General features: G+C 44.1%; 1 protein-coding gene across 5 annotated transcripts in view; it reads left to right on the forward strand.

Annotated features, from left to right (window-relative positions):
• Window positions 1-16,676, forward strand: part of CASKIN1 (CASK interacting protein 1) — a 361,626-nt gene that overhangs the window by 293,571 nt on the left and 51,379 nt on the right. For 3 of the 5 annotated variants that reach the window (XM_068244315.1, XM_068244317.1, XM_068244319.1), the window contains exons 10-12: window positions 400-517; window positions 3,374-3,568; window positions 12,867-12,965. In XM_068244315.1, the coding sequence (XP_068100416.1) occupies window positions 400-517; window positions 3,374-3,568; window positions 12,867-12,965 (412 nt within the window). The remainder of the gene's footprint in view (window positions 1-399; window positions 518-3,373; window positions 3,569-12,866; window positions 12,966-16,676) is intronic. The other 2 variants (XM_068244316.1, XM_068244318.1) reach the window with 2 other exon arrangements.

A 16,676-nucleotide genomic window follows, 5' to 3' on the forward strand; every position in this document is an offset into this window, starting at 1 on the left:
TGGAACAGTCGCTGTTATGTCAGAATTTTGCTGAGATTCTGCGTTCTGATTGAACACAGTACACTGAGTCAGACTAATATAATTTTGTCTTGTCAACCGCAATCTGCAGATGGTCATATTTATCTAGTTGGAGAGTTCTGTTTTTATTAAGCCAATTGCTACTCAGATTTGTAACTGGCAACCAGGTAATCCATCAGTTCTAGCTAACTCAAGCGTCATGCTCTATAAGGGATATAAAACCAAGTTACGGCCACAAAATCCCAGGACTAATCTGCTCTATTAGTGAACATCGTGTACATAACACAACAATGCAGCTGAGGTTAATTATTGATGGAGATATTTGCTGTGCCATCTGCCTGCTCTGAGCATGCCTTCCTCTCTTTCTCCTCCTGCTGGCAGGTTTTGGAGCAGCATCCTGATGGCCGGTGGAAAGGGTGCATCCATGACAACCGGACGGGCAACGACAGAGTGGGCTACTTTCCATCCAACCTTGTGGAGGCCATCGCCAAACGAACAGGCAAACTTCCTTTCTTATCCTTGCTGGGGCTTCTGCTGTATACGCTCTCTGCTGCTGCCCAGTGGGCTAGTTTGGGATGCAAAGCTCTACTCCCTTCTGGCCATGTCCTCTGTAAATTATTAATCACCAAACAATTGCTCTGTTGTGTCACATGGCCTGTTCTTTATTGTACCACTATTGCCATAACTTCACACCACCTGTCAGCACATGTACAGCAGCTACTGGTGCATTATGATGTTTTAGTGAATGGTTAATCCAATTAGTTGTCCTGTTTTACTTGCCATTCCATTTGGAAGCAGAAGCAATATTTATCTGCCAGCGGGATCAGATCCCATCCGAAGGCTTAGTTCAGTTATGGAAAACATTTGTCCAACACACTGAGACAGGGCAGATGAGGTCCAGAATAGAGGATTGCTGTCTCGTTAGGGAAGAGCGTCACTGCCAGACATGTTGAGTAAAAGTACTTAGCAAATTACATTTGGTGCTGGTTTTTATTTTTTTTTTTCTTGCTGATAGTGCACAACAGAAAGAGATAAATTCCTTGAATGACAGCTTGAAAGATAGTAGTAGTATTGGTAGAAGCAACTGAATTTCAGGGTTCTGTAAGAGGGAAAAAAATGCTTAAACTGAACCAAGCACCTATTTTTAGCACACAGGCCATCTCAAGAGCACTTTAAAATGCATGCCATTAATGTGTCTCGTTAGTTAAAAAACTTCAAGTTTACCTCTTCTTTTTACATTTAAAAGTTTAGCAGAAGATTTTTACCCTACTTCCATGGCCTGCCCAACCGCAGAAATTTCAGGCAGATAAGGACTGATGTAATTATTTTATTGCACACATTCACATTAGCAGAGAGCAGACAAAAGCAGTAATCATCGGGGAGGGGGGTGGAAACATAGGATAGTGTAATAATGGGCAGCTCGAAGGTGAGGTGGGAACATGGCAGCTTCTATAGCTATGAGAAATCAGGGGGAAAAGAAGATGTTAACATACCTTCCAAAAATTCAAAGATTAAATATTATTAAATAGTAAATGTTTGCAATCCTTCTTTCTTCTTTGAAGAGAACTGGTGCAGGTGATGTACTTCCCTGCTGTGCTACTCTTTTGGATGGTAGGAGTCTGCACCTCTTACAGGAGATGGGGGGGGGGGGGGGGGTAGTGATGTCCTCTCTCCTTATTGTGGGAGGTGCCTTATAGTAGCTGCACTTCTTATTGGAGAGCAGAGGGGCTGTGGTGGCCACTCTTATCATGGGGGATGGGGGCTTATGGAAACTGGATGAGGGGGGGAGGAAGTGGGGTTGCGATGGCTCCACTTGATATGGTTGTAGTGGTTGTAGCACCAGTTATGGGCAGGTCAGGGTGGCCATGCTTGTTGAGGAGGGCAAAGGGAAGTTATGGTGGCTGCATGTACTATATGACTCCAGCGTTGATACTGCTGATTCCCAGGTGTGGGGATTCCCATCAAAGACTGGGGAATATCCCCATAATTATGAAGTTAAAGCTTGGCTCTACCTAGATCAATCCACTGACAAGAGGCACACTTTGACCCCTCCATTTGCCAGATTCTGGGTAGCAATGGGGAGAGGAATTGGATGGCACATGGATAAATGCGTAGGAAAAATTGGCAGAATAGCAGTCCTGTAAATTATGCCTGAGCTGCTAATAAAAAAGAAAGTACTAAGTGGATGGTGGCCAGGGATTTCACTGATTGCAAAAACAGTAAATTGTAAAGTGACCAAAAGAAAAGGCAACGCTGGGTGACAATCGTGTACGGCAGCTGCCCACAGACACTGTGCACGGCTCGCAAGGAGGCAATAACTGGAGGATATGGAGCTCTGTGGAAAAAGAGGAAATAACTATGACATCTAAATGTTCTGGAAGCTCTATACCCCGATAGAACCTTGTGGAAAACCTCTATCAGATACATTAGAAAATGCTGCTCTGATCCTTGTCTCCCTCCAGCGTTAACAATAAGGGTTCTTTCACACTTTGTCCATTGTGTTCTATTGCAATGAACAATAATATTGCTTTGGTGATTTCACACTGAGTGCAGTGTGGTTGGTTTTGACGGAGTAACACCCAGCATGCTGTGTGTTTACCAGACAATAAGGTTGATTCACTATAACAAATTGCGTGCCTTATCAGAGTTAAAGTGCCTTATCAGTGTTGGCGTGCCTTATCTGAGTTACCGTGCCTTAACAGAGTCAATGTGCCTTATCAGAGTCAATGTGCCTTATCAGAGTCAATGTGGCTTATCAGAGTTAGCGTGCCTTATCAGAGTAGCATAGCGGGCGCTACGAACTTGTGCCTGCTAATTGGCAATGACGAGAGTTCCACTCGCTATGCTACTTTGATACGGCATGCTAACCCTGATAAAGCATGTCAACTCTGATAAGGCACGCTATTTGCTATAGTGAATAAACCCCATTGTGCACATTTACAGTGGCAGTGAAGCATACTTTTTGGACTGTATGCTTCTTTGTATAGTCACACTGCAAGTGGTGCGACCTTTCGGCAGTGGCAACGTGCACAGTGCAAAAGAACCCTAAGTTTCGCTAGAGGGCTGCAACTACATCAGCTTGAAAATCTTTATGTTGGAGAGCTCAGAAGCTGCGCAGCAATCCCATGCCTACATAGAGGGAAAATTACCTGATTTCACCTTGGTTTGTTCTGTTTTCTTTTTGTTGTTTTATATACTTTCATTTTCCATTGCTTTATTTTTTGTTGCCTGTATTTTACTCCATTTTTGTTACGACCATGTTTCTGTTGCTGTTTTATTGATTTGCAACCATTATGCTCTGTTTTGTTACCATTATGTTTTTCTTTTTATCTTTCTGTTGCCCTTTAACCTGTAGGTTCCTGGGGCTCATGTCACATGGTGACCCCCAGGCGGCCACAGCCAATAGCCCACAGGGCGACCGTGCCTAATGGTGACATGCACCACTCCTTCCATTGCTTAATGCCTCCTCCACATTCCCACCAGATCTCTTTCAGTTCGTTTGGTTACCAGAGATCCTGCAGCCCCACAGGGGAGCGCCTGCGCCCTCCAGGTAGTCTCTTCCTCTCCTCTGTCTGCATTCCTGCCTCCTTACCAATATGCTCATCTCCCCTTTCTAACCTATTAATCTATCAAACTTCTCTTTGCCTTTATTGCTTGCTCTTGGCGTTAATTGTGTTACTTTCTATTGACAAGTCACTTAGTCTGCCTTATTGGTGTATTTTATTATTTGTGATCAAAGTATGGGGTGGTTCTCACTAGAGTGGATGTAAAACGGATATGGTAAGCATTCTGACCGTTTTGCATCCATTTGCAGTGATTTCACCATCCGCGTCCGCCCATCCACTTTGATCACGTGTCCTGGGTCGATCACGTCCTCTGTTACGCATTGCCACTTACGTGTCCTGCTGCCGCTTGGTCCCTCTTTACACAGCCCAGAGGCTGTTGGGGTAGCTAGGAGACAATTGGCCTCAATTCTGGTAGCTAAGTGAGGTAAGGCCCCATTCACACTTATAAACGCAAAACGCCGGAGATTTTTTCCGGCGTTTTGCAGGAGTGATTTTTCCGCGATTTCACGCAGAAAAATCACGGAACACTGTGGCAATTTTGCCGCAATCGCGTTTAGCGCTTCTATAGCACTGAAACGCGATAGCCGGGAAATCGTCTGAAAATGGTGCAGGCGGCGCGTTTTGCGTTTTTGAGCGATTTGCGGCAATTAGCGCAAATCACCCAAGTAAGAACGAGCCCATAGGGTTTCATTACGCTAGCGCTTTTAAAAAGCGCTAACTGTTGAGAGTTTTGCCAAAATCGCGGCAAAACGCTCTAGTGTGAATGGGGCCTACATCTTTTTCTGTAGGTAAAATACTTCATGAGTTATTTTCCCCTTTTTTTTAGCAATTCTGAAAGATTTTTCTCCATTTCCGAACATGAGGTAAAACATAAGGTAAATGCATAAAGTGAGGTAAAATACAAGGTATTTCAGCGGTAAACATACAGTAAATAAATAATAGTAGTCTTTAATTGTCTTCCATAAATTAGGATAGTCTTTGGAAGATTTTTTTTTTTGAGGGGGGGGAAAGGTGTATTTGATTATGTAGCAACCTATGAAAAGTATATTTATAGGCATCCCTATAAAAAAAATGCAGTAACTATTTGGAGTTTTATTCTACTATTCTTTTCTATTACACAGCCTGAATAGGAACGACACTAAAACAGCAATAGGAACTCCGCTAAAAACTGCAAAATGCATACAAATTGACTTTACCTCCAGGTACAGGCAGGTCTTACACTGATCTGTAAATTATGTGCTAACATGCCCCCTAATTTCCATGAGAATAGCTATCATTACCTCATAATCTACCTCATGATGTAAAACATGACTAAAACCTACCAGAATTATTAAATGTCATTACCTCATGAGGTAAATTACCTCATACGAGGTAATTTGTTTGATAACCCTACCAGTATTGAGGTCAATAGACCAATTCTGAAGTAGTAAAATTATCTTGCGTTGCTGATATTAGGACGGTTGGCTATGTTTAGGAGGATTCTTGATGGTCGCTTTACTGGTGCGATATGATGCTGCCTTTCCACTGGGTGGTTCCAGGTGCACTGTAGACAACATATAAAAAAAAAGAAGAAAAGTGCCTCTATAGTGCATTAAAAGCTTTCCTTAATCCAAGACGCAACATATATTACACTTACTAGAAGTGAGGATTCAAAAGTGTGTAAAAGGCCGCCTATGTTGCGTCTTGGAGTAAAGAAAGATTTTAATGCACTATAGAGGAGCTTTTATTCTTTTTTTTATATGTAACAGACCACTTTCTGACTAGCAACAGGGAGACTTGTCATTGGTCCACCATGAACCAATGGGAATCCTCCCTGTTGCTGAGGATCCCCATTGGTATTTTGCAGCCCAGTAGAGATAGGCTTTCAATATATACAATTTCCCGTCCGGTCCTGGAAAATGTGCAAAGTTGGGACTCTGCGTTCCACTTACTGCAAAGTAGCAAGCGGATCCATTTTTGTTTTGTTTTTTTAAGTGGAGGCGGATCCTATTTTTTTGTTTTTTTTACATTAGGGTCCGCTTCCTGCACCAAGCGGAGCTTAAAAAAACATCCTGAATGAGTATGTTTCTTTTAAGCAAGTGTGAACCGGCCTTTACTCATGTGTAGGGATAGCCAATGAACTGCATAGAATCCTGACTTGCATTCAACCTAGGCTGTACCATTTGCCCAAAAAAGAGGTCCAAGTGATCAAATTTTTAATAGCCTTGAACTAAAGTGGACTAAAAATATCGATTAGGTATCAAGGAACTCAGCTAGAGATAAAGTCCGCTCAACCTACCCCCATTTGGCGGGAGCATGAATCCATAGCTTTACTTGTATTGCAGACCCAAATATGGGTTCAGCTCTCCAGCCTCTATAAAAACATCCAATCTTTATAGAAGCAAGTGAAGTGTGGTCCGGTGTTAGTTGAGGAGCAGAAATGCAGACATCAAACCAACAAACGTTGATTCTAGTGATACCTTTGATGACTAACTGTACATGCTTTATTGCAAGCTTTTGAAACGTTAAAGTGAACCTCCGGACTAAAAATCTACTCAGCAGCACTGAAAGGGCTTGGTGTTTCTTTAACAGTTTCACAGCATCAGAACTTTGTTTTTCTTACCAAAGCATCATTTTTACCTGCATTTTTAGCTAAGCTCCACCCATCAAAGAACAAAAGCCCAGGCTTTTTTTCCCTGATGCTGTGCAGAGCATGATGGGATTTCCTATGTTGTTGTTCACGTTGCCTAGCAACTGGGAGAGGTGCTCAGGACACAGGACAGTTGGAACTGTGTCTCATGCTCCCTGTCACCTCCTTTCAACCAAAAAGATGGCTGCCATCATGAAATCAAACATTTGCCTGGATAAAAGATTATATTACCTATGTATTTTAATTAACATAACTAATGTAACTTAATGACAGTATGTTTGTTTAGGCTGAAGTTCCTCTTTAAGTTTCTTCTTCAGGCATTATACAGAACTGGATCAGAACCGTACAATTAAGCTTGCAATAAACCATGTGCAGTTAGTCATTAAAGGTATCACTGGAATCACCGTTTGTTGATTTGATGTCTGCATTTCCAATCTTTATAGTGAAACATGGACAAGTGGACAATCAGCCATTTCAGCAAAGAACAGCTCACACATAAGCGTGTCTCCCTAGTCATGGCCCTGTTCTTTGCTGAAATGGCTGATTGTCCAATTTTCCCAGTTTCACATTAAAGATTGGACATTTGTACACAAGCCATAGAACTGATCTCTATTGTGTCTGCAAAATACGAAGGAATATTTCTTTCAGTTTGGGTCTGAGCAGGAGCGGCGGTCAATTGATGGGCCATAGCGTTGCTCTGCAACAGACAGTGCAGCGCTGCGGTGCAAATGATTTTAAATCGATTTCCTGCTGGAATGCATTGAAAATGGATGTACTGTGTGTGGAATAAATCAACCACAATCTGATAGGAGAGTGATTGATTGGAGATGCATATTGGTTCATGATCGAGCTGTGTACGGCTGTCTTCAGCATACACAGGAAACAGACGTGTCACATGATCATGACCAGTAAGCGCTGGTTCACACGGGCATCTGCCCGGCTTTTGGAGGCGTTGCGTTCGGCAGTGTTGTGGCAGCGTCGCGTTCGAGCTTTCAGTGGCTTTCCCTTGCATTCAGTTGCAGTCAGCGTTTTTTTCCCCCACAGGGGGACATTAGCCGCATGTAGTGTCCAGGGTCGCCTCCAACGCCAGGGAAAATCGGGATCTGAACGCCACGTTCGTCCAAACGACGGTAAAAGCCTGGTACAACGTTTAACGCCGAGTCCCGAATGCCGGCGGTCAACGCGGGGCAGACGCCCATGTGAACCAACCCTAAATCAGAGCCTTCCAAATCGTATCACATGACCAAACTGTTCACATGACTCTCCATTAGCTCTGCTTCACTTGTACTGGTTATGTATCAAGATGGTCGACGAGATGTTAATAATATGCAGATAGCAGTTGGACCAATCATATTCCCTTTCTGTTGCTTTGGACCAGTTCCAAGCTGTATACTATTTGTAATCAGTCTGTAAGAAGGCCAGAATTATCAGCATCTCAGTGACCATCTGTGGTGAGGAGTGAAACATTTACAGTTTCGGGAGAAGTGTCAAGAAAAATGTAATGTACTAAAGAATAATTAGGATTAGAAAGGGGAAAAAAGAGCACCGCTAAATGAACCTCCCCATAAGGGAAGGGAGATGTAGTCCATGGATACGAGTACATCTCTGTTCTTGCATTCCCTGACTACATCCCCCAGCATGCATTGCAGCATGCGCAGAATACTGCTGGGAAGTTAGAAACTGTAGCTGCTACGGCCAGTCTGAAGATTGCACATCCCATGCCAGCTGGGAACTAGAGGAGCAGCTAGTAGGTAAGTAATGAGGCTCCCCCTAACCATTGCCTCTCCAACAACACGCTCAATTTAGAACATCACTTATGGGGTCATTCATTTTTAGAAAAATAAATCCTGGTGCTCAGTACCCATTAAATAAGGTAACATGACTGCAGCTGATGTGGCAGCAGGTCATGAGCTAATCAAAGCGTGAAGTAACACTAGGCTAAACTTGTCATAAGAGGTTAGTATTAAAGTGCCACTCAGGGCACAGACAACCCCCCCCCCCCTCAGTCCTATGTTGGCATCCAGCAGAATATATTTGTATCTGAAGCTCCTTGATTAGTTAAATCATTTGTAATATACCTGTTGAGCCCAGACACAGCCCACTTCCTGCACCACAGACTGTCAGTGCTAAAGGCAGCAATCTTCTCAGAGATATTCAGTCTGTGAATAATGCAGTCTAAGCTACCACACGCAACCCCTCCTTCCCACCACAGAGCTTGCTACTAACTCCCTCAACTCAACTGCTTTTGGTCATGTGATCACATTTTTGCCACAGGATTTTTGGCTGCAGAGGCTTCGTTTCACATGGAAAAAGGCACAATCTTATTAAGTACAAGGCTGTTACATAGTCTATCTAGATCATCTAGATCTCAGCCACGAGATTGTCATGAGGTTATACTTGAAAGTTTTAAGGGTTGGAGCTTGATGGTTGTCAAAGAATTCATGATTTGGAGAGAATGTATTGATGAAACTTCATGTGCAGAGAGGTTTCTGGTACCCTTTAAAACCTGTCTACACAATTTTACACCCCCCCCCCTTCTCTCTAGCTTCCCCCTCACGCTATGTAACAAGAAGGGCCCTCTTCCTTTCAAAACTCCCTCCATCAGGGGCGTAGCAATAGGGGGTGCAGAGGTTGCGACCGCATCGGGGCCCTTGGGCCAGAGGGGCCCCGTAGAGCCCTCCATGAAACTGCAGTATTAGCTCTCTATTGGTCCTGTGCTCATAATAATTACTTTTATAGATACTTTGAATAGTGATAATCATTAACAAACTGTTCCCCATCCCCTTCTTGCACCTCTGACACTGTAGTTGCCATTGGCAAGTTTTGGCGCGCTGTATCAATTGTTAAGTATAGAGTGCTTGGGGGGGGGGCCCATGTAAAACTTGCATCGGGGCCCAAAGCTCCTAAGCTACGCCACTGCCCTCCATCATACCCACACAGGGCTCTGCGGTTCCAGCAATGTCACACCAGGGCTAGTGCTTTGTCAGGAAACAGGAACTTCGGGTGCCAGTGGCTAATGGACGATTTGGGCGCCCCATAGACACCAATGCAAATATTGGCTATTAGCCAAAGCAGAAATTTGAGCGCCCGATAAATGATTATCGGCACCGGGTTCATGTAACCACAAATTTTTTTGTCATTACAAATTTTTCATTTTTGAAAATTATAGTTTTCAAAATATAAGGTTAGGGAGGGGGGTTTAAGGTTAGGCTTTAGGAAGGGAAGTTATAGAGTGTGCATCAGGCAGGGGAGTTTTAGGGTTAGGCGTGTGGGGGGGGGGGGGGGGTGTTAAGGTTAGGCATTAGGAAGGGAAGTTATAGAGTGGACGTCAGGCAGGGGCGTTTAGGGTTAGACATCAAGGGGCGTTTTAGGGTTAGGCGGGGGGAGGGGTGTTAAGGTTAGGCATCAGAGGTGGGAGGGCGCAGTGTGAGTGTAGGTTTAATTGTAGTGAAATACCAGTAACATTACTTATGTTGTACTATTGTCATTACCACTCTAAATATTTTTTGGTTTTCATTTGACACACAATTCACAACGTTATTTATCATTTAGACTTATATCAACTTCACCTGGCGCCCATTTTTCATGCACCCCTTTGTCAACTTCTGGAGGAGAAAAAATACACCATAGCCGTAACCTGGTCTCCCGCTGTCATGGGGTGCAGAGCATGCATGCACTATTTAGACCGTGGCGTTATCTAGAGTGTGTGACTGTTACAGCCACTAGCCACATAACCGTCCCGAGTGAACATTTTGAGTTAACCACCCTGGCGGTAATGACGGGTCCCGGGGGACTTGGGAAGGGGGGGGGGGGGGGGGGTTGGAGTGTAGCAAGCCTAGTGCTAACTACACTGTTATACCAATTGTTTTTTTTAAAAAGCCACCCGCGGCCGCAATAAATAGAACGTCAGGGTGGTTGATCCTTATGTTGTTGGCCCTCCTTACAGCAATGTGTCCCCTTTCTATACCAATTGCCATAACATTATTATAAATATATTGTCCCTGCATTGCTGCACCTGTATGAGCAGTGACTATTATACTATTCTGGATTAGCAGTGATTGTCATGGCCTACTGTAGTGTATTAGCGTTGACTTTTGTATTGTTCTGGATTAGCAGTGACTGGTTTACTGTACTGGATTAGCAGTGACTGTCATACTGTACTATTGGATTAGCAGTGACTGTAATGCTGTACTGTATTGGATTAGCAGTGACTGTAATGCTGTACTATATTGGATTAGCAGTGACTGTAATGCTGTACTATATTGGATTAGCAGTGACTGTAATGCTGTACTATATTGGATTAGCAGTGACTGTAATGCTGTACTATATTGAATTAGCAGTGACAGTCATGCTATACTGGATTGGATTAGCAGTGTCTGTCATGCTGTACCGTATTAAAGGATACCCGAATTGACATGATGAGATAGACATGTGTGCGTACAGTGCCAAGCACACAAATAACTATGCTGTGTTCTTTTTTTTTTCTTTCTCTGCCTGAATAGTTAAATATCAGGAATGTAAGTGGCTGACTCAGTCCTGACTCAGACAGGAAGTGACTACAGTGTGACCCTCACTGAGAAGAAATTCCTCTTTTTATCTCTTTCTTGTTCTCAGAAGCCATTTTCTGCTAGGAAAGTGTTTTTTAGTTGGAATTTCTTCTCAGTAAGGGTCACACTGTAGTCACTACCTGTCTGAGTCAGGACTGAGTCAGCTACTTACATACCTCATATTTCACTCTTTCAGGCAGAGAAAGAAAAAAAAAAGGAACACAGCATAGCTATTTGTGTGCTAGGCACTGTGCATACACCTGTCTATCTCATCATGTCACATGTCAGTTCGGGTATCCTTTAAATTAACAGTATCTGTCATGCTGTACTCTACTGGATTAGGAGTGATTGCCATACTGTACTGGATTAGCAGTGACTGTCGTGCTGAACCGTACTGGATTAGCAGTGACTATCATACTGTATTGAATTAGCAGTTTATGTTATGCTGTGCTATTGGATTAGCAGTGACTGTCATGATGTACTACACTGGATAAGGAGTAACTTTTATACTGCAGAGTACTGAATAAAGGTCCGTACACACACCTGATCAAAGGCAATGACGGGTCCGTTGTCACCTCCTGCTGGGCGTGTTTTCAGCAGACAGTACAGGGTGTGTACAGTCTGTTGGTGGACTGATAAGGTTGTTTTTGAGCGATCCGCCGGGCGGATCGCTCAGAAACAACCTTATCAGTCCACCGACAGACTGTACACACCCTGTACTGTCTGCTGAAAACACGCCCAGCAGGAGGTGACAACGGACCCGTCGTTTCCTTTGATCAGGTGTGTGTATGGACCTTTAGTAGTGACTGTTATATTGTACTGTACTGGATTAGGAGTGACTGTTACATTGTACTGTACTGGATTAGTAGTGACTGCTATACTGTGCTGGATTAGCAGTGTCTGTCATACTGTACTGCACTGTATTAGCAGCGACTGCTATACTGTACTGGATTAGCAGTGTCTGTCCTACTGTACTGCACTGTATTAGCAGCGACTGCTATACTGTACTGGATTAGCAGTGTCTGTCATACTGTACTGCACTGGATTAGCAGTGACTGCTATACTGTATTGGATTAGCAGTGTCTGTCATACTGTACTGCACTGGATTAGCAGTGACTGCTATACTGTACTGGATTAGCAGTGTCTGTCATACTGTACTGCACTGGATTAGCAGTGACTGCTATACTGTACTGGATTAGCAGTGTCTGCTATACTGTACTGGATTAGCAGTGTCTGTCATACTGTACTGCACTGGATTAGCAGTGACTGCTATACTGTACTGGATTAGCAGTGTCTGTCATACTGTACTGCACTGGATTAGCAGTGACTGCTATACTGTACTGGATTAGCAGTGTCTGTCATACTGCACTGCACTGGATTAGCAGTGACTGCTATACTGTACTGGATTAGCAGTGTCTGTCATACTGTACTGCACTGGATTAGCAGTGACTGCTATACTGTACTGGATTAGCAGTGTCTGTCATACTGCACTGGGTTAGCAGTCACTGCTATACTGTACTGGATTAGCAGTGTATGTCATACTGTACTGCACTGGATTAGCAGTGACTGCTATAGTATACTGGATTAGCAGTGTATGTCATACTGTACTGCACTGGATTAGCAGTGACTGTAGTATTGTACTGGATTCGCAGTGATGTCATACTGTAATGCACCGTAATAGCAGTGACTGTCATACAATAGTATGGGCAGTGCATTCACATGTGGCAACGTAGCACGCATGATGTGAACACACCATGTTTGCTGCACACCTGAAGATAAGTCACATGATCAGCAGAGTAGCCCCTTGAAACATTGAGGGGGATAGAATAGGGCCTCAGAAATCAAAAGCTGAATGGTTAGTGTTATTTCCTTTTTAATAATGACATGACGGGATAGACAAATTACTTTCTAAATATCAGGCGCTGGCTATTCATAATAAAATAAGAAGTGTAACTATAGTATACATCAAGCCTACTTTGAGTAGTGCAGAACTTCATTCACTTTGGAGGACGTGGCATTGAGTTTATTCTCTAGATCTTGATGAACAGTCTTCTAATGCATGTGTGTGTATTTATGTTTTGCTGTTTGCTCCGTGTGTTTGTGAAGGTTCTCGCGGATCAGAGTCCAGTCCATCTCACATGTCTCCATGTTCCACTTCTGTAGCCCCCGCAGAAGATATATGGGTCTTGAGGAAACCGTTCGCAGGTACAGAATACATGCTTGCTCTTCTTTCGTTCTCTTTATGTATGTGTGCTTTGCTGTAAGCTGTGTTCTGATCTCTCTCAGATTCCTGAAATAATCTCTTATGCTTTACCCTTGCAGGCTTACATAATATGATAGAGTGTCCAAACAAGGGGCGAGCCCTAGCTGCCCTCCTCCCAGGCAATGCGCCCAGCCTGGGGAAGTGGTTGTACCGTTCTGCAGTCCACAACATTTCTGCTTTATTCTGTTTATAATCTGCGTGGCCTTTTTAAACTGTTGTCAGCCGTTCCTGATATTAGTGGTGTTCAGTAGGGGTGGTCAGAAATGCAGATTTCTGCAAATGCTGATTTCTGTTACCGCGTTTACCAACGGTAATGTGATTTCCGATTTTTCCAAATTGTTGTGGGAAAATGGAAAATTGAAAATACTTCAGCATTAGATTAATCAGAGAATGCTGTAATTTACAGTGAAAATCGTGTATTTCCGATTTTCCGTTATACTGCGACAATTCTGAAAATCAGGAATACTCTGTAGTATTGGAACAATCAGAGATTGCAGGAATCTACTGCAAAAATCAAGTATTTCCGTTTTACCCGGAAAATTGAAAATACTTGGTAGTATTGCGCCAATCAGGGAATGAGGTAATTTACCATGAAAAACTTGAAAATTTTAGGTCAATCCGAAGACTCTGTAGTATCCGAGTCTTTTGATTGGCCTATAATTACCACGGCAATCCGAGTTCTGTTTTAAAAAAAAATGTGCATTCTCTGATTGGTCGAATGCTCCTGATGGCTGTGATTGGCCTAAAATTACAGAGTTGCGGTTCCAGTTTCTGATTTTGCAATCGGAAAGCCAATTTCAGTTCGGAAAATTGGAAATTTCCATTCCGGTGGAAATTTCTAACCATCCCTAGTGCTCAGACTGTGGTCCAGATTTCATGTTAACTTGCTGGAGTCAGAATGCTAAGCTAGTCCAGGGCTGCCTGTCAGCCACAAATGCCAATCTTTATAAAAAAAAAAAAAAAATAAGAATCGAGCTACATCTGCTATTGCATTGCAGCTTCCTACATAGGGTGAAAAATAACCCATCACCCACTTGTCATTTTCTCCTCTCTCTTGCCAAGTTATGCCTTCCTTCTGGTAATCACTGCAACCTCTTCAAATCACAGTTAACCACTTCACCACCAGGGGCTGGGCGGCACTGGCTGCATCCTGTCCCGACACTTGTGAAGCAGGTTAACGGTAGTTGCTGCTGTCATGTGACTTCCTTACAGTCTGCAACTGCCTGTCCCCATCCTCAGCCGATCTGTGTCATGAATATGCCATCCTCACTTGCACACTGTGTGTTTTTCCATCAGATCTCACTCTTTCACTTAAACTAAAGTACACATTTGATATCTACATTTACTTCAATAGGTTGTGTGTTCCAGTGGTGCTATCAGTAGAGGATTATAGGAAAGAAGCAAGAGATGAGAATTTAAAGGGTTTATCTACCTAAATGTTATATTTCAGTCTGTGATGGAAGGTGGCACGTTGAGTTCCCCACTGACTTCTGCTATCTCTCGGGAACTCTCTGTGATAGCTGCATCTTTCTTCACATCAGTCTTGGAGTTTTCAGTATGTCTGTCCTTCTGTAGGGAGGTACTCTGCTAATGTGTCTTTCCCCAGAATACAGATTTACCCGAAGTGATGGGTGACATGATGAGATAAACTTGTATGTACAGTCCCTGTCCTATGTAGAAGTATCCTATGGCCTCTTATTGTAAGGGTTAAGAATCCAGGGATTTAAATGACAATTTCGCTGCAGTCTGAATTCTGTAGAGCTTGGTTCACACATAAAAATGTGTCCAGTCATGTCCTGTCATTTTCTGACATATATTTCTATGACGACACAAGACATAGAACATTTATATCATGCTTTTCACCAGGTGGACTCAAAGTGCCAGAGCTGCAGCCATTAAGACGTGCTCTATAGGCAGTAGCAGTGTTAGGGAGTCTTGCCCAAGGTGTCCTCACTGAATAGGTGCTGGCGTACAGAACAGGAAGAGGCACAGAGCCCTTAACCAGTACACTATCCTATCTGTGGCTGTGTTCACACATAAATCTGTAAATTTCCAGTCCTGTACTGAGAGTTTTGTATCAGTTTTCAGTGGGTGTGTTCACACATGAAAGATGTACAGTTCTAATCCAATCAGATAAAACTGATAGCAAACTGATGCAAAACTGACAGGACAAGACTGGACCGGAAATGTGCAGATTTATGTGAGAACCAAGCCTAAGGGTCTGACTAGACTAGCGCCTCTGTCTGTTTTTCAGCAAAATATCAATGTTATGGACTGATATGCGCTGCTGCAAACTGGACAGAAGTGCACCGGTGTGTTCAGGCCCTCAACGTTAAGTAATTACAGATCTTCCCTGCTTCAGCCCACAGTCACTTGCATTGAAAGGAAGCAGTGCCAGGATGTGTGCAGTGTGAACAGTCCCACCCTCAGTGATCCAGTGCCAGCGGGTCAAGTACTGACTATTTAGTGCAATTGTAGTCCCTGCAGCAAGGCAACTCTTGCTTGTCCTCTTCCCCTCCCCTTCTTCATAGGACAGATGAAGCATTCCAGGATATATCAAAGCCAGTTAGCCAAAGTTGCTGTACCAATGGGTCACGTGTGGGACCACCTCTAGAGTCACGCGCTTCTGGTGAGTGCATCCACAAAGGGTGAGCTGTGATCTTGTCCCTTACTAAGGTGGTGGCACTACCCCTGAAGTGTGGCACGGGGTGTTCATTGTAGCCTGTTGTAGGCAGTACTGGGCACTATGTGCATTCTCTGATTATTTTTACAGGGTGCGAGCAAGCGCAGTGACTTTTATGATAAATACATATTATATATTATAATATATAATCTACATCAGTGTTTCTCAACACGTGGTTCGCGGACCCCAGGGGGTACGCGAGACCCCAGCCGGGGGTACGCAGCCAGGAGGGGGACTCAGTGCAAAACGGGGGAGCATGCTCACACATAGCGGCGGGGAGAGGGTCCACTCCCCCCTCCCTCACCTGGGCTCCCCCGTCAGCGCTTTCCCCCTCCGACACATTAACACCGGCGGCATGGTAAAAGGAACGTGGACTTACTTCCGCGTTCCACGCCGGAGATTCTTCTCTGTTAGCGATGACGCTGCTTCCTGTTTATCAGGAAGTTGCGTCAGGCTCAAAGAAGATCGGACCTCCAGCGTGGAACGCAGAAGTTTGCGTTCCTTTCACCATGCCGCTGTAATGTGTCGGAGGGGGGAAAGCGCTGATGAGGGAGCCCAGGTGAGGGTGGGAGGGAGTGGACTCCCTCCCCGCCGCTATGTGTGGGCATCGCTCCCCTCATGCGCTGCGTCCCCCTCCTGGCTATACTTGGGGCACCCATGCCTGGCTATACTGGGGGGCACCCACACCTAGCTGTACTTGGGGGCACCTATACATATCTATACTGGAGGCACCCATGCCTGGCTATACTAGGGGCACCCATACCTAGCTGAACTGGGGGCACCTATACCTAGCTATACTTGGGCCACCTATACTTAGCTATACTGAAGGCACCTATACCTGGGGGAACCTATACCTAGCTATACTGGGGCCACCTATACCTTGCTATACCGAGGTCACCTATTCCTAGCTATACTGGGGCCACCTATCCTGGGGGGCACTTATACCTAGCTATACTGGGGCCACCTATAC

The sequence above is a fragment of the Hyperolius riggenbachi genome, chromosome 7, assembly GCF_040937935.1.
Source record: "Hyperolius riggenbachi isolate aHypRig1 chromosome 7, aHypRig1.pri, whole genome shotgun sequence".
Taxonomy (NCBI): domain Eukaryota; kingdom Metazoa; phylum Chordata; class Amphibia; order Anura; family Hyperoliidae; genus Hyperolius; species Hyperolius riggenbachi.